Genomic DNA, 20,674 nt, shown 5'->3' with positions numbered 1-20,674 from the left:
GTTAAGTGTAAAAGAGTGTCCTTGCTTTGGCCTAGAATAGCTGGGCGGCAAGCCTGGAGATGCTGCGAGGACTGAGATGGCGAGTGAAAGTGAGAGAGGGAGTGAGAGAGGGAGTGAGCAATGTGTTCTGGGAGTCTGGGAGATGGACGAGGGGATTAGAGGGTGTCTACATATGAGACACTGCACCTGCTCCTGTCTCCCCACAGTATATACACACATATGCACGCACGCGCACACACACACACACACACACACACACACACACACACACACACACACACACACACACACACACACACACACACACACACACACACACACACACACACAGCAGGTAGACAGCTGTGGGATGCTCTGACACACACAGGGCTCCCTGCTCTCTCAGCCTCAGTCTCCTGGACTTGTCCCATTTAAAACACTTGACAGTGCCTTGGCAAAGGTTGTACCTATTCTATTGCACCACAAAGCAAAGCAGACTGCACATTCAGGAATACCTCACTGTCTCTGTCATTGTCCAGGACGGACCTTCCTCTAAAAACTAGATTTAGGGAAACGGTACGGATTAAATGGTGATCTTGAATAGTTATTTACATCAGGTTTCATTAGGTCTGATGATTCAGATTACTTGTTGATGTATGGGGGTTTAGACCTGCCTTCAAATTTCCCCCAAATTTTTCATTCTTACGAAATAAAACAAATTGCAGTTGTCAGATAAGAACCTCTAGTGCGTAATGCTGGCCTTACACTTGGCTATATTTGAAGTGATTTAAAGTCTTTAGACAGATTTCCAGAGTCAGAGTAACCTGTCTTAACTCAGTTGGTGTGTGCTTCACCATGACTCTCAGGTGGAGTCTTGCAGTGTTGTTCTCGTTTTGACCTTTCCAACAAAGTCAAACATGTTTGATAGTATCTTAACCACATTAGCCATGGTGTCTCTATTTTGCACATGTCATTATAGGTGAAAATGTTGTTGCCAATGTACAAGCTCACACCGCTTCGTATTGCAATGCATTGTGAGCCTAGAATGGCTATTAGTATTTTTGAATATCCGATGAATAAAAGAGGACTTAGTCAAGTCTCCCCTTTTCCACCAGTGTGAATCCGGTTGTTATTTGCGTTGTTGTTTTCCTGCCTAATTTAGAACTGGTTCAGAGTGTTTCTAACACATTGGTTCCGAATCCTAACCCTAAAAGTAAGTTTTTCATGCCTTGAACTGTGAACCAAAGTGGGTGTGTCAATATTCCACAGGTTGGAAGATGCTGATGCCGTGTAAACTATGGCGAAAGCGAGCAATGTGTCTTAGTTACATTGCTGTTAAGTCCCCACCTAACAAATATTGTCATAGAAAAGTTTGTTATCACTTTCCGTGTTGTCTAATTACATGACCAGAGACCAGAATGTATCAGTGGTGTTTACCATTATCCCGGGACAATGTTGTTGCCTACTGTTACTGAGGGCTACTGCATATTGGGGCTTCATATATTATTAACAATCAATCAATCGATAGACTAACACTCAGTGGTGGTATTTCCAATTTCCAATACTTTTTACTTCTACTCCACTACATTTAGGAAGCAAATAGGCCTATTGTCTATTTTACACCACTACATTTATTTGAAAACGTTAGTTACTTTGTGGATTTTGATTATTATTACAAAACATACATTTAAAAATAGACAATCTACATTTCGGCCATTTGAAAATACCGGTAGACGATCTACAATGTTTTGTCTACAATGTCTTTCTCTGCTCAAAATGGGACAAATTAGGATGTTTAGAAGCTTTAAAACTTGAATCCATGATCGTGCTAATAATCCTCCTCCTCCCAGCGATCGGCCGTGTTGTGAGCCCCTGGTGGGCCCATCTATGGGTGGGCCAAGGTCTTAAATCTTCTTTTCGCGCATTTGATTAAATACCGCCTCTAGTGGCGGCATGGAATCGGTTAAGACATCAGAGTACTTTTTCCACCACTGCGAACACTATGCGGGTTAGAGCTGATTGGTTACGATGGCTCTGGTTAAAGACCCTGTGCAATGGCTGTTAGGAGCATTCTATTTTGAAGTTTCACTCCGAAACAGAAAGCTGTGTGTTTTTGAACCAATCAGAATGTTGCATCCCTTCAGGGTATTTGACGTAGCTCCGCTACATGCACGTGCGTGACGCGTGCGTTGCTTTGTTTACATGTCACAGAGAGACGGGCAGCAAAGGTCGTGGCTTATTTCTAACCTATAAGGTTTTCATACATATTTTAGCGTGATGATTATGTTTAAAATTAGTAATGCACTGTCTGGATGTCATCTTGGATGAGATTAGTTTTTTAATAAAAATCAGCCGTGTTTGGAGGTCACGCAGCGATGGGAATAAACCAGGTGAATGAAATCAAGATTCATTTTTATTCATGCAGGACTCGACACGCAGCACGTTTTCTTTCAAAGGAAGTAATTCAAATTAGATTCTTATGGACTTTTGATATAAAAATAGTTAAAATACACAAAGATGGACATTTTACCATCGTTTTGGCGTATAATGACCACGGCACGGATATGCTCTAAAAGTGTGAAAAACTTCTTTTTCATTTTGCCGACTGGTTCGCTAGAAATCACCAAGGTTCCAAGAATCCAGAACAGAACTGGTGCTGGAACTACGACTGCAGGTGTACCAGTCTATGAGGCTGACAATTTCAGCATCCCCTGCATCCCTAGAGAGAAAGAGATTTGAAGAGTTCAGGAGCAAGGGATTGACCACAGGGAAATCGAATGAGAGTAGAAGCTATTCAGAAAGAGTGTAAAAATCATTTAGCGTTTTTCTTCTTTTAAATTAAAGCAGGACATTGACTTGATTCACATTTTGCTCTTACGTTATACACGAGGGAGTGTGGGACTGGGAACCCCCATTAGTATGACATAAGAGAAAAATGGTGCCCATGTAAAAATGGCCATTACAGCAATTGCGTACAGCAATAATGTGTGTAGAGCTTGTGTGGCACTTGGAGCTTCTGAAATTGACTGAAAGCCCATTGTATAATTTCAAAAGTAGATATTTGGTGAAAAACACAAAATCTCTGATAACCATCATTCCTTCAAGTGACTGATGGCCATATTTCAGCTGGGTTTATAATTGAAGCTAGCGGATGACAGATTCAGAAGGCTGTTTTCCTGTGGTGTGTTGTGCAGTGCAGTTTGGAAGGCAATGAGGAAGAGTGGGTGAAGTGCCCCATCTGGCTTCACTTGACTTTATGACTGCAGTGATTTAACTCATCGTGTGTCATGTCTCACCTGTACCTGTCAGAGTTAGCCTTCCTCCAAACCATAATACTCAGACAGATGACTTCCTTTCTGGCTACTGAATAGTGCGCGTGTGCACATGCGCTCTCTCTCACACACACACACACACACACACACACACACACTCTCTCTCTCTCTCTCTCTGATTTATACTCTGTTGTACGACCTAAAATGGTCTTGCACACCGAAAACAGCCGATCCATAAGCTCACATTGTGTTTCAATATTCTCTTACTGTGTCGTAAGAATTATAAATGGTGCTTCATACTGACACGTATACTCACATTCATATAACAATATGACACGCAATCTACACATTCTGCACATAGGCCCACATTTACATTACATTGCATTCATTTGAGATTTTCTGAAAACCTTTAGGAAATAGAATTGCGTTTCTCAAAAATAGCTCACAGCGAGTCACTTCATGCCGCTTTGCGGGCTTGTACATCTGCAAGTTTACTTTGAAAACCTTTGAATAATTTTAAGTCAGAGAGATTTAAGTAATCTCTTCTGGGGTTTTTTTGCGGCCAAAAAATTCTGCAGGTCTTTGGCACAAAAAGGTTTTAGTACTACCGATTTAGGCACTTGTAGAATTGGCCTCTGGTCTTAATGGGTTAAGCAAACAAACAACATCTATTCTACACCTTCACCTAAAACATGCATGCACGCATGCATGCACACACACACACACACACACACACACACACACACACACACACACACACACACACACACACACACACACACACACACACACACACACACACACACACAGTGTAACCTCCACCCACTCATATAAACACATAGATCTTGTGTAGTTTACATGGCCAGGGGTTGAACCCGGTTTCTTGGCTTCTCGTGGCTCTGTGCTCGCTCCTGAGACAGCAGGGAGCTGCGCAGGGGAAATAAACTGTCTGGATCCTCCCTAGTTGAATTTAGAGTAACTCGCCATGAAAACAACCATAGTTTACTATGACCTTACCTCAGGGCTTCTCACTTTCTCTCCCATATGGACTATAATCTGTTTTAAAAAAAGTAGTTTTTTATATCTAGGACTATCTATAAGGGAAAATGGAAATCAAAATCAGTTTGAGAATAGTATTTATGGTAATTTCATTGCTTCCTGGCTCTGGTAATATCCTTACTCTGCATTGAGTGTATTTGATTTATTTATTCGGGACTGTAAGGACTGGGTTTAGTCAAAGATATTGTCAAGAGAGGAGTCTAGCCTGTTCATATTTATCAACACACCCCTATACAACCCTATTAATTGGGACTCTGAGATAAAAAAAAATATCCTTGCCCAGCTGAACATAATTGTTCTGTTTTACACCTGGCATCCCTATTTTTGGCCAAAACAATACCACAAAAACAGCTCACAGTTTGTAGATCGGCTATTTTTGTTATTTGTGTCATACAGTAAGTATAGGGTTATGTTATTAACTTATTCTCCATCACACAACAGTGTTGCGAGCTCTATGAGAGATATTTGTTTGTCCTTTTCAATCACTAGAGGTTCAGGCTGCTACGCGGCCCTCACACCTACATCGCACATCCGATCCGACCAATATGTCTGAGCTATAGTGTCGGGGGCTTATGTTATCTCTGTGTGTGTTGCAGAATTCACTTCTGGTTGAAATCCCTCCTTATCGGAACCAGAGACTATCCACCCCAGTCCAAGTGAATTTCTACGTATGCAACGGCAAGAGGAAACGAAGCCAATACCAGCGTTTCACCTATGTGCCTGCCAATGGTAAATTATCTTTCTCTGACTCATTCATTTTTCACTCTTAGGCATTTACTGACGCTGTTGGGGGATCCATACCTCTGCTTTTGATATCCCCCTCTGGTAATTTTTTTTAATTTCATCACTGTAGAGTAGACTGTCTATGTTTGATAGGCCTATTTGTTCGATAATATCACAATTTAACAATTTCAAAACAATTTGAAAATAGAGGGTATGTCATGCATAAAGTAAGTGGCAAATCGAGTGGTAAAGTGAGTTTAACGTTGTTTAATGCAATCAGATTTTCTGTTTGGATGTATGGTTTGTCAAGGCCAGAAAGTAGTTTTTTGTCACTCAGTAGGCATTCCCGCATAACTTCCAGGTATGTGACACGCATACCCTCTATAGCAGATCAGCCATTTTCGCGTATATGGGGCTTAAGAAAATGTCCCCCCCCCCTCTGTTTTTAAAACAAATCAAACTCTACCCTCACTTTGTCAAGACTGAGACTCAAATGTGTTACTGTTACCCATTAAATCAGCGGGTGTGCTCTCATGCAGGTCTACACACTGTTTAGCTGCGCTGCACTGTTATGCTCAAATTAGTTGGTCTAAAGAATTCTGAGTCATTGGCGGCGGGTTCCAGTTTAATCAAAGTAGTGTCAGATGGTTTGACTTCATGGCTGTGCAGTCAGCTAGCATCCCATGGCTGAGAGGTCGCCTAGAGGCAAAAAGTGGCTGGTTGCCTAGAGACGAGGCAGCCAAAACAGCAGCCAATGAGAATGATAGCTTGCTAGTACGGGCACTACGAGGCAGCCAATACGGCAGCCAATTAAAATGATAGTACGAGCACTACGGGCACCATGGCAGCCAATGAGAGAGATGGCTTGCTAGTCCAGAAAGGCAACACGATCGTTCATAAACCAGCTCCGCTGTGCTTCACACAGCAGCTGGTAAGAATTGTGCTATTTTGTCATGATCATAGTGAGGACCAATTATATGAAGATAGGTTGAAAAGTAGTGAAGTGGTCCTATAATGCCAAATCCAACTGCCCTTTGTCCTTTCAGATCCTAGACAAAATGAGAATGATCTTAGCCACCATTTTTTACATCTGAGAACGAGAACAAACCGATTGTGTTCCCCTTGTCTTGTGGTTTGCAAGGGAGGAACAAAGCAACACTATTATTACTCCATTGTAAAAATCTATCTCAATAAAATTTGTTCTTTTCCATACCTGTAGCTGTTGGAACTCTGCTATGAATGGGGCATAGAAGGGCGGGGAAATACAAGGCTATGGGAAAGGCCTGTCATGTGAATAGCAAACCTATTGCCAGACTAAATAAAACCGCTGACCCAACAGCTGAAGAAAAAAAGCACTGCTAATTGCCGCTGGGACTTGGAGCAAGCATCCAGGGTGGTTCAAAGCTGTGATTCAACGGCACTGGCCCTGCCCTGTATGTGGGCGCCAGAGCGCCCTGCTGTGAAAGTGGAGTATTGTCCTGCAGGCTGGTGAGGGAGAGTCTGGCAGGGGACAATCAGAAGCAGGGGACAGCCAGTCTGGTCACTGTCTTCTAGAAAGGATGTACATTTCATGAAGCATGCAGGCTGAGATGGTTGACTCAAGCGGCTGAGAATCGGGAAGAACATTGTTGTACAAGTGAGGTGGTGGACATATTATGGTTGATGTCTCAAGCGGCTGAGAATCAGGAAGAACATTGTTGTACAAGTGGTGAATGTGTACACTACAGTAAAAAAAGAAAGGCTTCAATTTGTAATTTATTTTATGAACCACACAAGACCATATACTACAAGCTCACAATACATTGCGAGTTTGTATATCTGTGTTGTGGTTACTGTTTTTGAAGCTTATACCCATAAAGATCCTGGTGGTCTTTGGCACTATGCATAAAGCATTCATATGGATTTGTACCTCCAAAGATGTGGTTTCCAGACCAGCACTCACTGAAAACTGGTGCAATGTGCATGCAACGTGACATATTGGCATATTAAGTAATGGATCCTGAAATGCTAAATGAGGGCAAAGAGACAGGTTTGAGGTACTATAAAACTGCTTTATGGACGTTTTTTTGGGTGCGAAAAAGAAACCAGGTGAATATGAACATTCATTGATCAGAGAGATTTTTCTGAGGAATGAAACCATGTGTTCCCAAAAGGAAGTGCATGTATTTATTTTTGAGGGATGATATCAAAAGCAGAGATGTGCAAATGAATAATTTGGATTCTGAATCAGTTTGTTTACATATTTTAATTTATACCCTGACTAGAACTTTTCACGCTATAGAGTGAGAGTGTGCAATTGTAGCCTTTTGGCAAGCGTTAAAGTAACACTGGAGTTTTACTGTGTGCACTCTCACAAGGTTTTTTGTGGCAAAGACAAACATTTGCAGTTCTCCCACTCGTTTGTGTGATTTCTGCATCTGTCTGTCCTCCACTAACAGACACGCTTCCTGTGGCTGTGCCGAAAATAGGGGTGCGCCTGCTATTTTAGTCTTGTGGTTGGTGTAAAGGCGTCTCATCAGAGTTCCTGCTATAGAGTTGTTGACAGAGGAAGGAGGGAGGGCTGGACGGCAGTGTGCTCTATGCCAGTGTCTCACAAACCTTTCAGCTCGTGACCCCCAAACAATACATTTTGAATTAACCACTTAAAGGGAAAATAGACTATTTCCAAGTTCTTCTTCTTTTATGCTTGAACTGTTCCTACCTAATCTATTCTGCTGTACAGTATATAGAATATATTGTATAAGTTGTTTACATAAGGTTAGGTGGCAGCTACTGTTGATGTTATGTATACCATGATTATATGGTATGTATGTGTACATACGCTGGTGTATACACTGACCGATTTGTTTTGCTCCTTCTTGCACTCTCGTACTTTCTTTTTAATATCTTTTTACGGTTTTATCATTATTGTTCTTGTTATATCTGAAGGAAGCAACAAAAAAAAGTTTACTCTAGTCTAATGTATACTAGATGTAACAATAAAGCACAACCCTTGAACCTCACAATGCCTATTTCACATTGCCGTGCATTGCGAGATATAACTATTTCTTCCTTTTTTTAATTTATGGAAACTTCTTAAATTATTTTGAAAAATGTTAGCTTTTTCAGTTCTTTTTGTTTTTGTTTGGGGAGGGGGTAAATAATAATTTAAAGAAATTGTAAGAAACACAAACAAAAAGGGATATTTACTCATGATCCCCCCCAAAAATATATATTTATGGGTTAGGGTGTCCAGGAATCCGTCGCACTATGTGTAGTCTCACATATTTTAGTATTCATACTGTCTGCGACTCACCGTCGCCAGAAAATGGAAGTGAAGTGATTGCAGTGTCACGCATCTCGTCTTCCCAACCAACCCGCAACACATTTTACGTCGTGCAACGTGTTGTTCCAAACTTCAATGAAGTATAGGGTTTTAATGGTTCAAGTGGTTACCCAGCCAGTCGCGCTGCGATAGAAAATAAAGACTCTCAAAAGACCTGGCTAAGAAGACAAGCATCCTGGCAAAACACAGATTGCACAAACCTCCGCAAGTACAGACAAAATAAAAATCGAATAAAAACGTTTGACTGTAGGTAGCCAAAACAAACTGAGAACGTCCAATAAGACACGCTGTAAAAAGAATAAAGCAAGAGTTATTTACTGCTTTAACCCTGAACCCAAGTACACGCTTCTCTTCGTAATGTGAAACAGCTTCTCAATCCCCACATCCATGAAAAGAAGTGATAGATCCCCTTTTACTGTGATTAAAGAAAGCTGATGCGGTGATGAAACTGGGGTTGAGAACATTGCACTCGTTTCCCTATAGATGGACAGCGCTGCGTCGCTTGTTATATAAGATTGATGCTGTATCATAAACGGGAGCAGATTGAGGGCCCTCATTTCAAAACTTTATGTTCAACATGAGCTATGCTGGAATCTGGCCGGGTGGCCAAGTCCTGGGGACTAAGAACAAGGCTGCGGAGAAAGACCCGGCTTGTCTGAGCTCCAGCCATGGTCCCCACTTGTAAAATCACCACAGTCCGCAAAGCCTCGAGCGCACCACTCCACCATTTTGTTTCACTTAGCCATGCCTTGAACTAAGGGGTTATGTTAAAATGCACGCACGCACGTGCACACACACACACACACACACACACACACACACACACACACACACACACACACACACACACACACACACACACACACACACAACTTTTACATTGAGTTGAAACCTCTCCTGCATCTCTCTTAGAATGCAGTATGCGATAATTTGTTTGAAATTGCAGGAACCCCATTGAGTATGAAGCTTATACGGCAGCTGCATATTTCATAATATTACACATTTAGAGGATATTAGCGCCAGGGAAGGATCCAAAGAAAATAGGCCCTTTTATTATAGAACCAGCTGGATGTCTCTTGTGGTGATGATTCATCCCTTTTTTCCCCTGTTTTGTGAATATTTTCAGCCCGGGTGGGAGAGCTCAGGGCCTAGACACAGAGTCTCATTGATGCGACTGTTTGTTTGGCACTGGGTATCCTAGCCACAAACCCACTCACTCACACACTTACTCTCCCGATCACACTCGCAAAGGGGACCGAGATGTATGTTTACTAATGATTCTTTCTTCTTATTCATTCTTTTCTTCTTTTTCTCTCTCTGTGTGCCTCTATTATCAGTCCCGACAATAAAAACAGAGCCACACGACGACTACGATGGTGCTCTGGTCTGTACTCAGCGCAGCACTGGCCTGGCGTTGCACCCCAAACCATACTTCACCCCGCAAGTCATGACTCCCATGATGCCCTCTGACCTCCGATACCCCGTGGCCCAGCAGAGACTGGCAGCCAAGCCTTCCTCGATATCCTCCTCATCCTCCCCCAGCACCAGCCCTAAACTGCACGATCTCTCGCCCACTCACTTCTCCAAGAATCCACATTCTCCGGTGCCACACGTGTCCATCATCCAGGAGACCCCTGGACGCTACCACCAGCCGTCAGACCTTTACTCAGCCAGCAGTGCCTCCTCCTCCCCGACCTCCCAGTCGTCTACCCCTGGCACAGGCCCCGAGACCCCCTTCTCCCTGATGCCTGCCAGTGGCAGCACTAGCCCAGTGGCACAGCCGCTCCCCAAGGTGTCGGAGAGAGGCCGCTCCTCCCTGCAGGAAGGGGCCAGCCCCCCCACACTGGCCATTAACATCAAACAGGAGCCACAGGAGCTAGACCAGATGTACCTTGATGATGGTGAGTACGAAATGATGGCAATGACATAAAACTAGATAAGGTGCAGACGTCAACAAGGCCTCCCCAAGCAGTTGACATTTTTCATATTGTTATAATGATGTGCTTTTGTTAAGGAATGATATAGCGTGTCTTTAACACCAATTTATAGTTTATCTTTCCCCCGATTGCTGTCAGCCTGTCATGTGTGGTAACTTATATGGTAACTAGTTCAAAGGAACCTGATAGGCCTGATTAATATATCATGCCTTAAATCCTGTACGAGGCAGCCAGGTTCAAGACCTCACTGATAAAATAAGTGCAGCTTTTTGCAACTCTATTATTTATCTTAGGTCGGCTAGAAGAGAGACTTTATGATCTCATTCGTTTGGGGCCTCTGCATTCACGACTGAAGTTCTGAGGGCTGTAACGTACGTACTGCACTGCAGTGATTCGAAATAAATGAGATAAATGAGCTTCCCTGGGGCAGGACAACAGTGCCTGGGCCCCATACACAGTAAATCACATGGAGGAAACCTGCTCTGTCAGTGCAAGTCGATGAAGGAGCACTAACCAGCAGCTATCGGTTCAACAGAGAGAGAGAGAGAGAGAGTAGTGTCAGGGCTTTGATGTGTTACCAGAGCCCCAGCTGAACAGACTGACTTCCTGATGATGGTGCCAGGACTACAGATGTATGGTTCCCCTCGCTCTCATGCCACTTCCTGATAACCGTCTGGATAAATAATATAAAACTAAAACCCAATTATTGGGGGAAGGGGGGCACACGACACTGTCAATAGTACGGTTTTATTTATAATTTCCCTCAAACTGTTGTATCACTGCTGCTCACATATCCTGGGGGTTGTCAAGTTCAAACTGGAAGTAGGTATAGTGAAGTGAAGTATTAAATAGTACAGTAATTTAGAACAATTGTATATATTTCTTAGGATTTCCCCCCCTCCACTTATGCTGTTTTCATTGGCAAATTGAAGGAAATGTCTCTACGCGTTCCAAACTTAATGTGGCTTCACACTCTGTTAATAGGTTTGGCAAAGATTGCTATTGGTTTTGGTTTCACAGGCTCACTCAGGTGTGGTGTTACTGTAATTCCTTGTCAGCCATGCTCGTGAAAGCTAACACAAGAAAATATGAGATTTTTAGGGAGCTTAGGGATTTTAAAGGTGCTGTAATTGTAAGTAATATATTTTTCTTTTCTTTTTTATAAAAAAATATATTTTGAAAGAGCTGTAGAGATGGGGAAACACATGTTAACTAACTATAAACTATAGCAATTATTACTATCAGAATATGCAGTATTTAACATGACAGTATTTAACATTTTGATACAATATATTGACCCAACTGGTAGTGAGTCACTTTTCCCCCAGACCATGTATCATAACTGGCTGGGAGCCTGGTCTATAGGCAGCAGGGTCTACTGGTCTAGCCTTGTGCTCCTGTGGCTAAGGGAGATGGAATATGGCCATGCTGCAATAAAACTTGCTGTGTAGTACTAGTAAGGTTTGGAGTTTGTCTTTTGGGCTCGAGAGAAAAGCTGGAAGAATTTGGACTGAGATGTAAATCATGACAGTAACTTCCGATTGCTCCTAATAGTTAGAAATGCAGAGGAGTCATCAAAGTAAAATTGATTCATTTAACTTCTACTGCACAAGTTGTGTGTTGAGAGGTGAGGTAAACACAAGTGAGAATGTGTTTGCAGTAGGGTAATATAATGTATTGTGGTAATACAACAATCGCTGACTATTTAGTATAGTCTTGTCTTGTGTGATTGGCATTTGGCAGCGTATGTAAACATATGAATTGTCCTGAATTAGTGAATCCATCCTTCTGAAACCTTAAAGGTGCAGTAAGTAATGATTTTAGTTGTTGTTAAAATAAGTGTTGATGTAAATTATATTCCCATTTTAACCATTGCTTTCTCATTTTCAGGTCAGGATACCAATTTAATCAAACCAGGATATCATACAGCTTACAGAATTAACAAGTGAAATTGGAAGGTTACAAAGAAGTGAGCAGACATTTGGAACTAGAACACTATTAAAATTAAGCTGGTAAAGGTTAATAAAGGCTCTCTCCCAATTGGCTGAATTTGGCAACACACTTGGAAATTTAACAAAAGCTCTAAACCAATGATTGTAGAAGAGAGCTTTAACAAAAAAACTAACAAATAAATGATTACATACACTACCTTTAATAATTGTGGGGTCGCTGCAATAGCAGCGGCACCAGTGTAATGTCGTGAAGAGAAAACGTTGGCACCTAACTAGTGCCAGGTTTGTAGCGTGCGATCAAACTTGCAAGATATGGTGGTGCCATACCTTTGGTTGCTTTGAATGCCGGCGTCAGAGTTTTGTACTCAATGGAGGGAGCATTGGAGGGATCAGTGGTTGTGAGTTGTCTGCTTGGGTCGGTCACTCGATTAAAATGTTGAATCGTGGTGTTGTGATGCATGGCAAGTTTGGCAACCCTTTGAAAGAGTATTGTTTCAAGCAAGTAGCCTACTTCAGCTTAACTCGAATACAAATTTGACAGATAAACTTTCATTTGAAGTTGAGTGATATTTGACCAGGAGTATTTATGCTTTGACTTACTAAGTACTGTGATTGAGTACTTTGTCGAATGTATACATTGTATTGTTGCTTGTTGTCGTCCTTTTGTTTTTCGCTTTTTGCCTTTATTGATAGTTATTAGTGAAGACAGACGGGAAAGTAGGAAGGAGAGAAGGGGAGAGACATGCAGCAAAGGTCGTCAAGACTCATCATGAACGGGACTCGAACACACGACACACTGTCAGGCCAGAGCCTATATGTGGCATTTGCCTGGACCACTTGGCCAGCGGGCGCCCCCTTATTGTCGTTCTTAATGTCTGTGGCATATTGCATACGAACTTGACAATTAGAATTATATATATATATATTTCATGATGATATAACTTGGAGCAGGAAACATCCCCCATACTTTAAGTAGCCTATTGACAGTCCCATCACTGCTGTGGGACGACATGTGTGCTGGCTGTGTCATGCACTGAAAATGGCAGATCTGCAAGCTCACAACATGTCACGGTGTAACGTGTTGTGTAGACCTGCTATTTGCAGTGTGCAACACTGGCGCTTAACAGAGTATAGCTGGGCTTTTTACTGTAAACCAGCAGGAACCTTAGTACAGGCCAAGAACATCTTGTGGCCTCGGACCTGCCATTGCAGTAAACCGAGGGGATTTGTGGTTCTTCTTCTCCTATATCCCCCATCCTTTATTCTGTCATTGTTCCGGTAGCATCAGTGTCAGAATAATGTATCTGGATTTGATCATTGGGTTTGATTACCTTCCAGTTTTATACACCCCTTGTATATGTATTTATTTATTTTACTATGCATGCAGCAACTTTTAACTTCATGTGTAGTGAACCATGCTGTCATGGAGGTAACATTAGGTCAAGACTAAGAGGTAGAACAATAACATCATTTATATAAAGTGTTGGGGTATTTACTATTGTGGTTCTTCTCCTATCCCCCATCGTTTGGTTAGCTTATTTATAGATTTGGAAGATGGCTGTTAGCTTGACAGTGTAGCGGTTCTCCCGGTGTTATTGTGTTAAAAGAGGCTGTCAATGCGAGACCGGATTCTGTTGACGCGTTTGAACCCCTTTAATGAGTCAACCAGAGTTGTCCTGCTAATTGTTTGGGAGTTCCTCGTTTGTCCTGGGCCTTCCTGCTAGAAAAGGCAATCTATATCAGTCAGCCCCAGCTGCCATGGAACTCGATGTGACAGGAAACGGGTTCCTCAATTGCTTCATATCCATCGCTACCCTTCCTGCATGCCGGAGTGCCGTGTTAGACACGTACAATAACTAATAACTCTCCCTAATAAGGTAATCCCTTGTAGCAGCGGTGTCACAATAATAATGTGTGTCTGGATTTGAGCGTTGGGTTTGATTACCTTCCAGTTTTAGACACCCCTTGTATATGTATTTATTTACTATGCATACAGCAACTTAACTTCATGTGAAGTGAACCATGCTGTCATGGAGGTAACATTAGGTCAGGGGAGAGACATGCAGCAAAGGTCTTCATGAACGGGACTCTAACACGTAACATGCTGTCAGGCCAGAGCCTATGTGGCATGCGCCTGGACAACTTGGCCAGCCGGCGCCCCAATCCATATTTATATTTAGCCATACAGTGGTGTTCTGCACCAATGTGACTTGTGAGCTTGTAGATCGGCTATTATCAGCACAACAGTAGCATACGACAAATTATAAATCAGGCAATAGCATGATTTCTATCCTGATGCAAAAGGTATCTATGACTGTCTTGTGACCAGAGCTACTTTACACCCATGTTATGTTGGTGTCGACCCTATTTTCTGTGGTGGCCATAGAGTCCAGATTGTCTGTAAATAAATATACATAGATATCAATGACTTAATTTAATTATTCTTTTTTTCAATTAGACCCTTCACTTAAAATGTGGCAGCACAATGATATGTAGTCCTTGACAACGGGCATGCAAACAATCATTGTTGTGACATCAGTGGAAGTAAAGGATGGCAATTTATTATGGCATGTGATGTCCATTTGTTTTATCTCTATCTATATCATCGCATTGTGGTGTTCATGGCAAACTTGGGTTTCCTTACATATATCAAGTAAAGAAAAGTATATGAGCCCCATGTTCTATTCATTGTCCTGGTGTCATTAACAAACAGGTGTAAACATAATTTATGGTGTGAATATTTCTGACTTGGATGTTTTGATGACATACGGTACTGACTAGATGTATGCAGTGAGATATGGGCATATTAACGTCCCCTTTTATCGTATAATCGTCAACCTCCAGGTTGTATAAAGTTTTCAGACAGATTAAATATAAATATAGTGTTCAGATGCTCAATATAAATATGTGCATTAGGCTACTTATGTTTCTTTCTTTGGAGGTTTTCTCTCAGCGCACATACAGTAAAGTTTTCTTTTTAACAATGCTCTGTTTCACACTCTTATAAAGATAATAATTATGCTACAGTAGATACACAATGAAAAGATGGAGTTACGGTAATATAGTGCTAAATACTCAACACATGGATAGAGTTAGCATAGAGCTGTAGTAGACTATACACAATGAATACAGAGAGAGTTAGCAAATAATTGTATACACAATGAATGGAGACAAAGAGGGTTGGCATAGAGCTCAAAGTTAGTTGATCAGACATTAATTACTCATTCACTTTCATCATTTCCCAAGCCTTGCATATGAAGCTGTCAACTTTACAAAAAACGCCACTCTAACCTTTAGCCTACATCTTACAATGAGTAAGATTCCATTATTTCTTAAGGTTGTAATTTGGTCATTTTCTCACATTCGCCTAGCTGCTAAGAGACCAACTGTGTGATTTTCGGATAAAGTACTTGACAGAGTATCTTTTACCGTATTCACACAGGAACATTTAGACTTTTCTAATCTTACTGTTATCATAACTAAGTTGTTACCGATCAGGGTGAAATTGAAGCTGAAGTCTGGTGAAGTCAACTCTCCCGGCAGAGATTTATTCCTCTAAGCCTCGTTCAGGAGGGAGAGATTTCAAGGTCTCCGTTGGCAGATAGTCTGCATGTCCTATATGCCTTTCCTCCTACAGCGTGCTAATATCTAAAAGATGGGTTTGGACGGCCTCTGTTTCGTGATGTATTGCACAGATAAAACTAAAGCGCTTTAGGTGTGCCTTTGGAAAGGTAAAGCTATTTTTTTCTCCCTGGCCTTCTGTTAAGCCACATCAAGAAAGGAAGAGTGCACCTGAATATAAATGTCATTACTCCCCTGACAAGTATCTTCTACCCCCTGTGCCAAGTTCTGCATGAAGACATATTGTTGTGAGATACACCCTGTGCTCGTGGTCCGTCACACAGCAGGTTCACTGCGTCCATGTATTTCTATGACACATTCATGTGAGATCTCTGCACCATAAGTTATCCAACACTCGGTTCTTCCTGTTTCCTTATTAATAGGAGTCAATCAGAGAGCCAAACGCATCAACTATATGTCTAGACAGTCTGACGGGTCCCAGGGCCAGTGAAGTATTGTGCTGAACATAATAAACGGCTACGATCAGAACTGGCAAGTCTTGGCATCCATTTTCTGGGTAGCTTACCTGATGTAATTGTTAATACCGATTCTCTTGGTTGATGTACCATTCTGTTAGCTATTATTGTTCCATGCCCAACCTATTTGCCAATCTAATGTGTCCCTTTTATGCCCATATATGGAGTTCTTTGTCAGGCATGGCAAAATATGGAGTCTATGCAGATGTCAGAACAGCTCAATATATGGAGATATAGGGGTGATCAGGTCCAGAGCCCGGGCCGAGGATTTTGTACTGGTTCTGGACAACCGGCTATCCAACAGACTCAACACCGGGCACTGCACTCCCTGTGGGGGTGTGGAACGCATGCGTCTAATTTGAAGTCGGTAGGGCAAACGGTGCTCGAGTTACGTGGATTACAGACGTACGTACAGAGACTGCATTTATAGTTAGATGGGCTCAGGCTACTGTACGTAGGTCTTTACTCAGTTAGCTTCCTCATACATGTGGTGATATCTTGATATGCCTTGTCATACGCTGGTAAACAACTTGAAGGTTCTCCTTCAGGACAGGCTGAAAGGTTGTGTGGCACGCCCTATCACCCTTTGGTACGAGAGGACGTGAGCGGGATTTCTGCAAGGAAGTGCCTGTGTGATTGCAGGGTCAAAGAGGGAAAGGCCTGAGCTGAAGTAAAAAAAAAACACCATTCCATTGTGTGAAGGGGAATCTCAGATTTCCAGGATGCTTTTCCAGGCCCAGTTTGTTCTCTTGGCTGCAGCGGTGCCGCAGGGCCACTGTCCAGTCAGAGGGAATTCCTCTGAAGGTCTGCTGGCTCGGCTTCCACATTCAGGCACCAGGGGTGTTCCCTTCCCCTCTCGCATTTCCTATGATCGTTCCCTATGAGAGTGATGAAAGGTTGCCTGAACCTGAGCGTTGGAGCATGACTTCTTAACCTTGTTGATGAAATAGGCAGGGACTCTGATACAATTATTTTGTACTGTGAATTCACTGGTGTTTAATCGTTATTATTCTGTAGGGTTTATATGTCATGCAAATTGCAATCTCTACTAAACAACAACTAAACAACAAAGGCAGAATAATGATATCAAATAATGATGTTAAATTGCTGAAATGGCGATGGGTTAACCAGAGTGTAGTGTGTTAAAATCTATGTATGTAAATCAATTAATTGTTGATAATACTATACTATGCTAGGCAAATTCACATATTACCCCCATGGCCCCTTCAGTCAGGTATTCCACAACCACAATGCTTTTGTTAGAATGGCTCCTTTCCCTTCCATCTGCCAAAGAACACAGCTGATAAAAAGAGATATAGTCCGGCAGCCGAAAGTCTTCTTTTGTTTAAAGCGGGAAATTTGGTATATAGTATTTTTTATTGGCCTAGAATATTGTCTATAATTCTATATACTGTACATACATTCATGAATCCACATGCTGACCGGCTGTTAGTATTGGGCAATCGTTTTTAAAATAAAAAAGACCATATACCAAATTTCCCACCCATTCACCTCAGCTGCCGGACTCAATAGATCAATGCACCTTGATCCTTTAGGAGTGGGCAGGAGGTCGCATTCTGTTGGTGAATCAAAAGAAATGTCTGGCATCTCTGACATGAACACCTACACTACATGGCTCCATTAGTAGTACTCCCTACTAACACTTTCAGGGTTAAGCTAACACTTTCAGGGTTAAGGATGCCATTCCAATCAGGGGCACTCATGCTAAGAAATTTACCTGCTCTTTACCTAAAAGTGTCTATAAATGGTATGTTGTTTTACTGTTTACTCACACTCTGTGTAACTGAGATACTGACCAACCCTTTCTCCCCTTTCCTTTTCAGTCAATGAGATAATCAGGAATGACCTGTCGAGCATCTCCGTCCACAGTCAAGCGTAGCTTTTCCACCGTCACCCCGAAAGCAAGACCTAAAACCGAAAAAGGGAAATACCAGACAAAGACACTAGTACGTTCTGTGTGCTTGGACTACAGTATGCAGGAAGTTGCAAAAAGGAAATCCATGGCGAGCAAAGAGATTTATCATGGACCAGAGACCAGAGTGTGCCTTGTCATATTTCGTATATGCCTTTCCTGTACAGAGATATCAATCACGAGATTGACTCTTGTAAGTAGACATGTAAATCAGGTATGTAGCACTCCAACTTGCCATCCCCAGCCCCACCCAAAGTATACTTTTAGAGGACCAAGCTGTGTGTGTGTGTGTGTGTGTGTGTGTGTGTGTGTGTGTGTGTGTGTGTGTGTGTGTGTGTGTGTGTGTGTGTGTGTGTGTGTGTGTGTGTGTGTGTGTGTGTGTGTGTTGTTTTTCCGTAGTTTGTAAATGATACAGTGCCTGTGTGTCATGTAAATATCAGTAGAGCTTCAGTTTCAGGATTTGTAGTCAGAAAATAAAAAGTGCCTTTGACTAGAAGTTCAGTTCTTTAATTTTAAAGGTATAATGAGTGGGATTTTTCGGATGCAATTTGTAAGCACAACAACATTCAAATGTAGGGAATTTATAAAGGTAAGGGTCGCTGCAGATACAGACACTGCTCCACACTTTTAGGTAAGGGTAAATGAACAGTGAGGTGTCATTATTGAGAAATAAAGTCCAGGGTGATGCATGATGCTAATACGAAGGAGGGTTCTTGAATCTTATTTCTCAATAATGACCCCCTCACTGTTCATTATACTGCTTATTACATGGATACTTCAATCATTTGACACACCCTATAACAACCAAAATTATTTTATTGATTTAAAATGATTGCTCTGCTTCCACTAAAGAAAATAGTCCATTAGATTCTACAGTTGCTAATGAGCTGTTTATTAAAGCTAAACATGTCCTGGACTTTTATCTGCGACTTGAGATGATCCAGCTAATCAGTCTATTAATATAACATCCATACTCCATACTAACAGTGTTATTTATAGCAGCCAAATGCCATGATTGACCAATCATGAGCATTCATAAGTGATGACTGAGAACAATTGTCTTTGTATTACATTGTTTTTGTTTCTTTGTTTTTCTGAAAACCCTACTCATTATACCTTTAACCTTTTGAACAAAGACAAAAACTAAACTTGTACCTTGTATGTGAACAGGAGAGATCCAAGTTTTATTGTAATCAAATGGAACGCCTTGTTGGCAAACAGCATTAAGCACCCAACAGAACTGTATCTGAATTTACAGCTATACCATGGGGGACAACAAGCTAGTGCCTTCTGAGGAGTGAACTAATATCACACACTGAGCTCTGAGGGATATGCTCATATGAAATGTGATGGTTTTCAGTTTATACATACAGTAGCTCAGATGCTCACAGCCCACGCCTTTACAAACTGTTCACATACACAAAGCCGATGTAGTTGCAGGATATTGCAAACAAACTCCTTTCTTTTGTTCGTAATGGCAAATACCATATCCATGGTATGACATAGTGAACATTGTAGTTTCTTATTAAGTTTGTAAGTAAACATGAGTTCTGGAGTCAGCTGTTCACCACAGCAATAATGGCTTGATCAATGTCTGAAAATGAAATCATCTCAAGTTTGTATATTATAGATACCTGGAAGCTATGCAATATTAGGCAGGTATAGATTAGTCTCTCAAAGAATGTATGCATTCAAGATTGTAACGAAGAATCCAAAGAAGTTAACGATGGTTAAAAGCAATATGTATGAATTCATGTTCTTTTTGTATTAATATATTTATTCTTTTAGCATGTGCTTTGTTTATTGTTATTCATGTTTAGCATTTACAGTAGCTTCTTTTACATGATTATTCTATATACTGTACTGTGGTTTACCTACTAATTAATTTAGGGTGCTCTGCATACAGGCTGAATAGGCCTACATGAGAAACATGTGTTACCTGCCTTTGTAGTTTTGTGACTACCAGCAATTATTTCCAGGTTCTTTCATTAGCATTGCATATTTATATGTATTTATAAGTCTTAATCCATATAATGGGAGGGCATGAACAAAGCCATAGTAAAATGTTTACTGAAAGGATTATTGTCGGTGGACAACTCCATAATTCTTTTTTGTGAACTATGTTGTGTATTGTCAATAAATAGTCATCATCTCTTTAGGTTGTCTGTGAGTTACTGCTTTATAAGATACTAAATGAACCACGGGAAGGAGGAGGCTATTTACTGCTTGTATAGAGGTTATGCGCATGCATAAAGTGGGAAATCGAGTGGCAAAGTGAGTTTAATGTTGTTTATTGCAATCAGATAGGACTTTTCTGTTTGGATGTATGGGCTATCAAGGCCAGAAAAGTAGTTTTTCTACACTCAGTAGGAGTTCCCGCATAACTTCCGGATATGA

At 41.4% G+C, this 20,674-nt stretch overlaps 1 protein-coding gene across 1 annotated transcript in view; it reads left to right on the top strand.

The window, feature by feature from the left end:
• nfatc1 (nuclear factor of activated T cells 1) overlaps positions 1-20,435 on the top strand; it is a 51,050-nt gene extending 30,615 nt beyond the window's left edge. Inside the window, exons 8-10 of the mRNA XM_080788298.1 lie at positions 4,907-5,039; positions 9,696-10,259; positions 18,189-20,435. Of these exons, the coding sequence (XP_080644424.1) occupies positions 4,907-5,039; positions 9,696-10,259; positions 18,189-18,244 (753 nt within the window). The 3' untranslated portion in view covers positions 18,245-20,435. The remainder of the gene's footprint in view (positions 1-4,906; positions 5,040-9,695; positions 10,260-18,188) is intronic.
• The last annotated feature ends 239 nt before the right edge of the window (positions 20,436-20,674 follow it).

The sequence above is a fragment of the Protomyctophum bolini genome, assembly GCF_963924005.1.
Source record: "Protomyctophum bolini genome assembly, chromosome: 17".
Taxonomy (NCBI): Eukaryota; Metazoa; Chordata; class Actinopteri; order Myctophiformes; family Myctophidae; genus Protomyctophum; species Protomyctophum bolini.
Note: the sequence above shows the minus strand (reverse complement) of the source record. Positions and strands in the feature narration are given on the sequence as shown.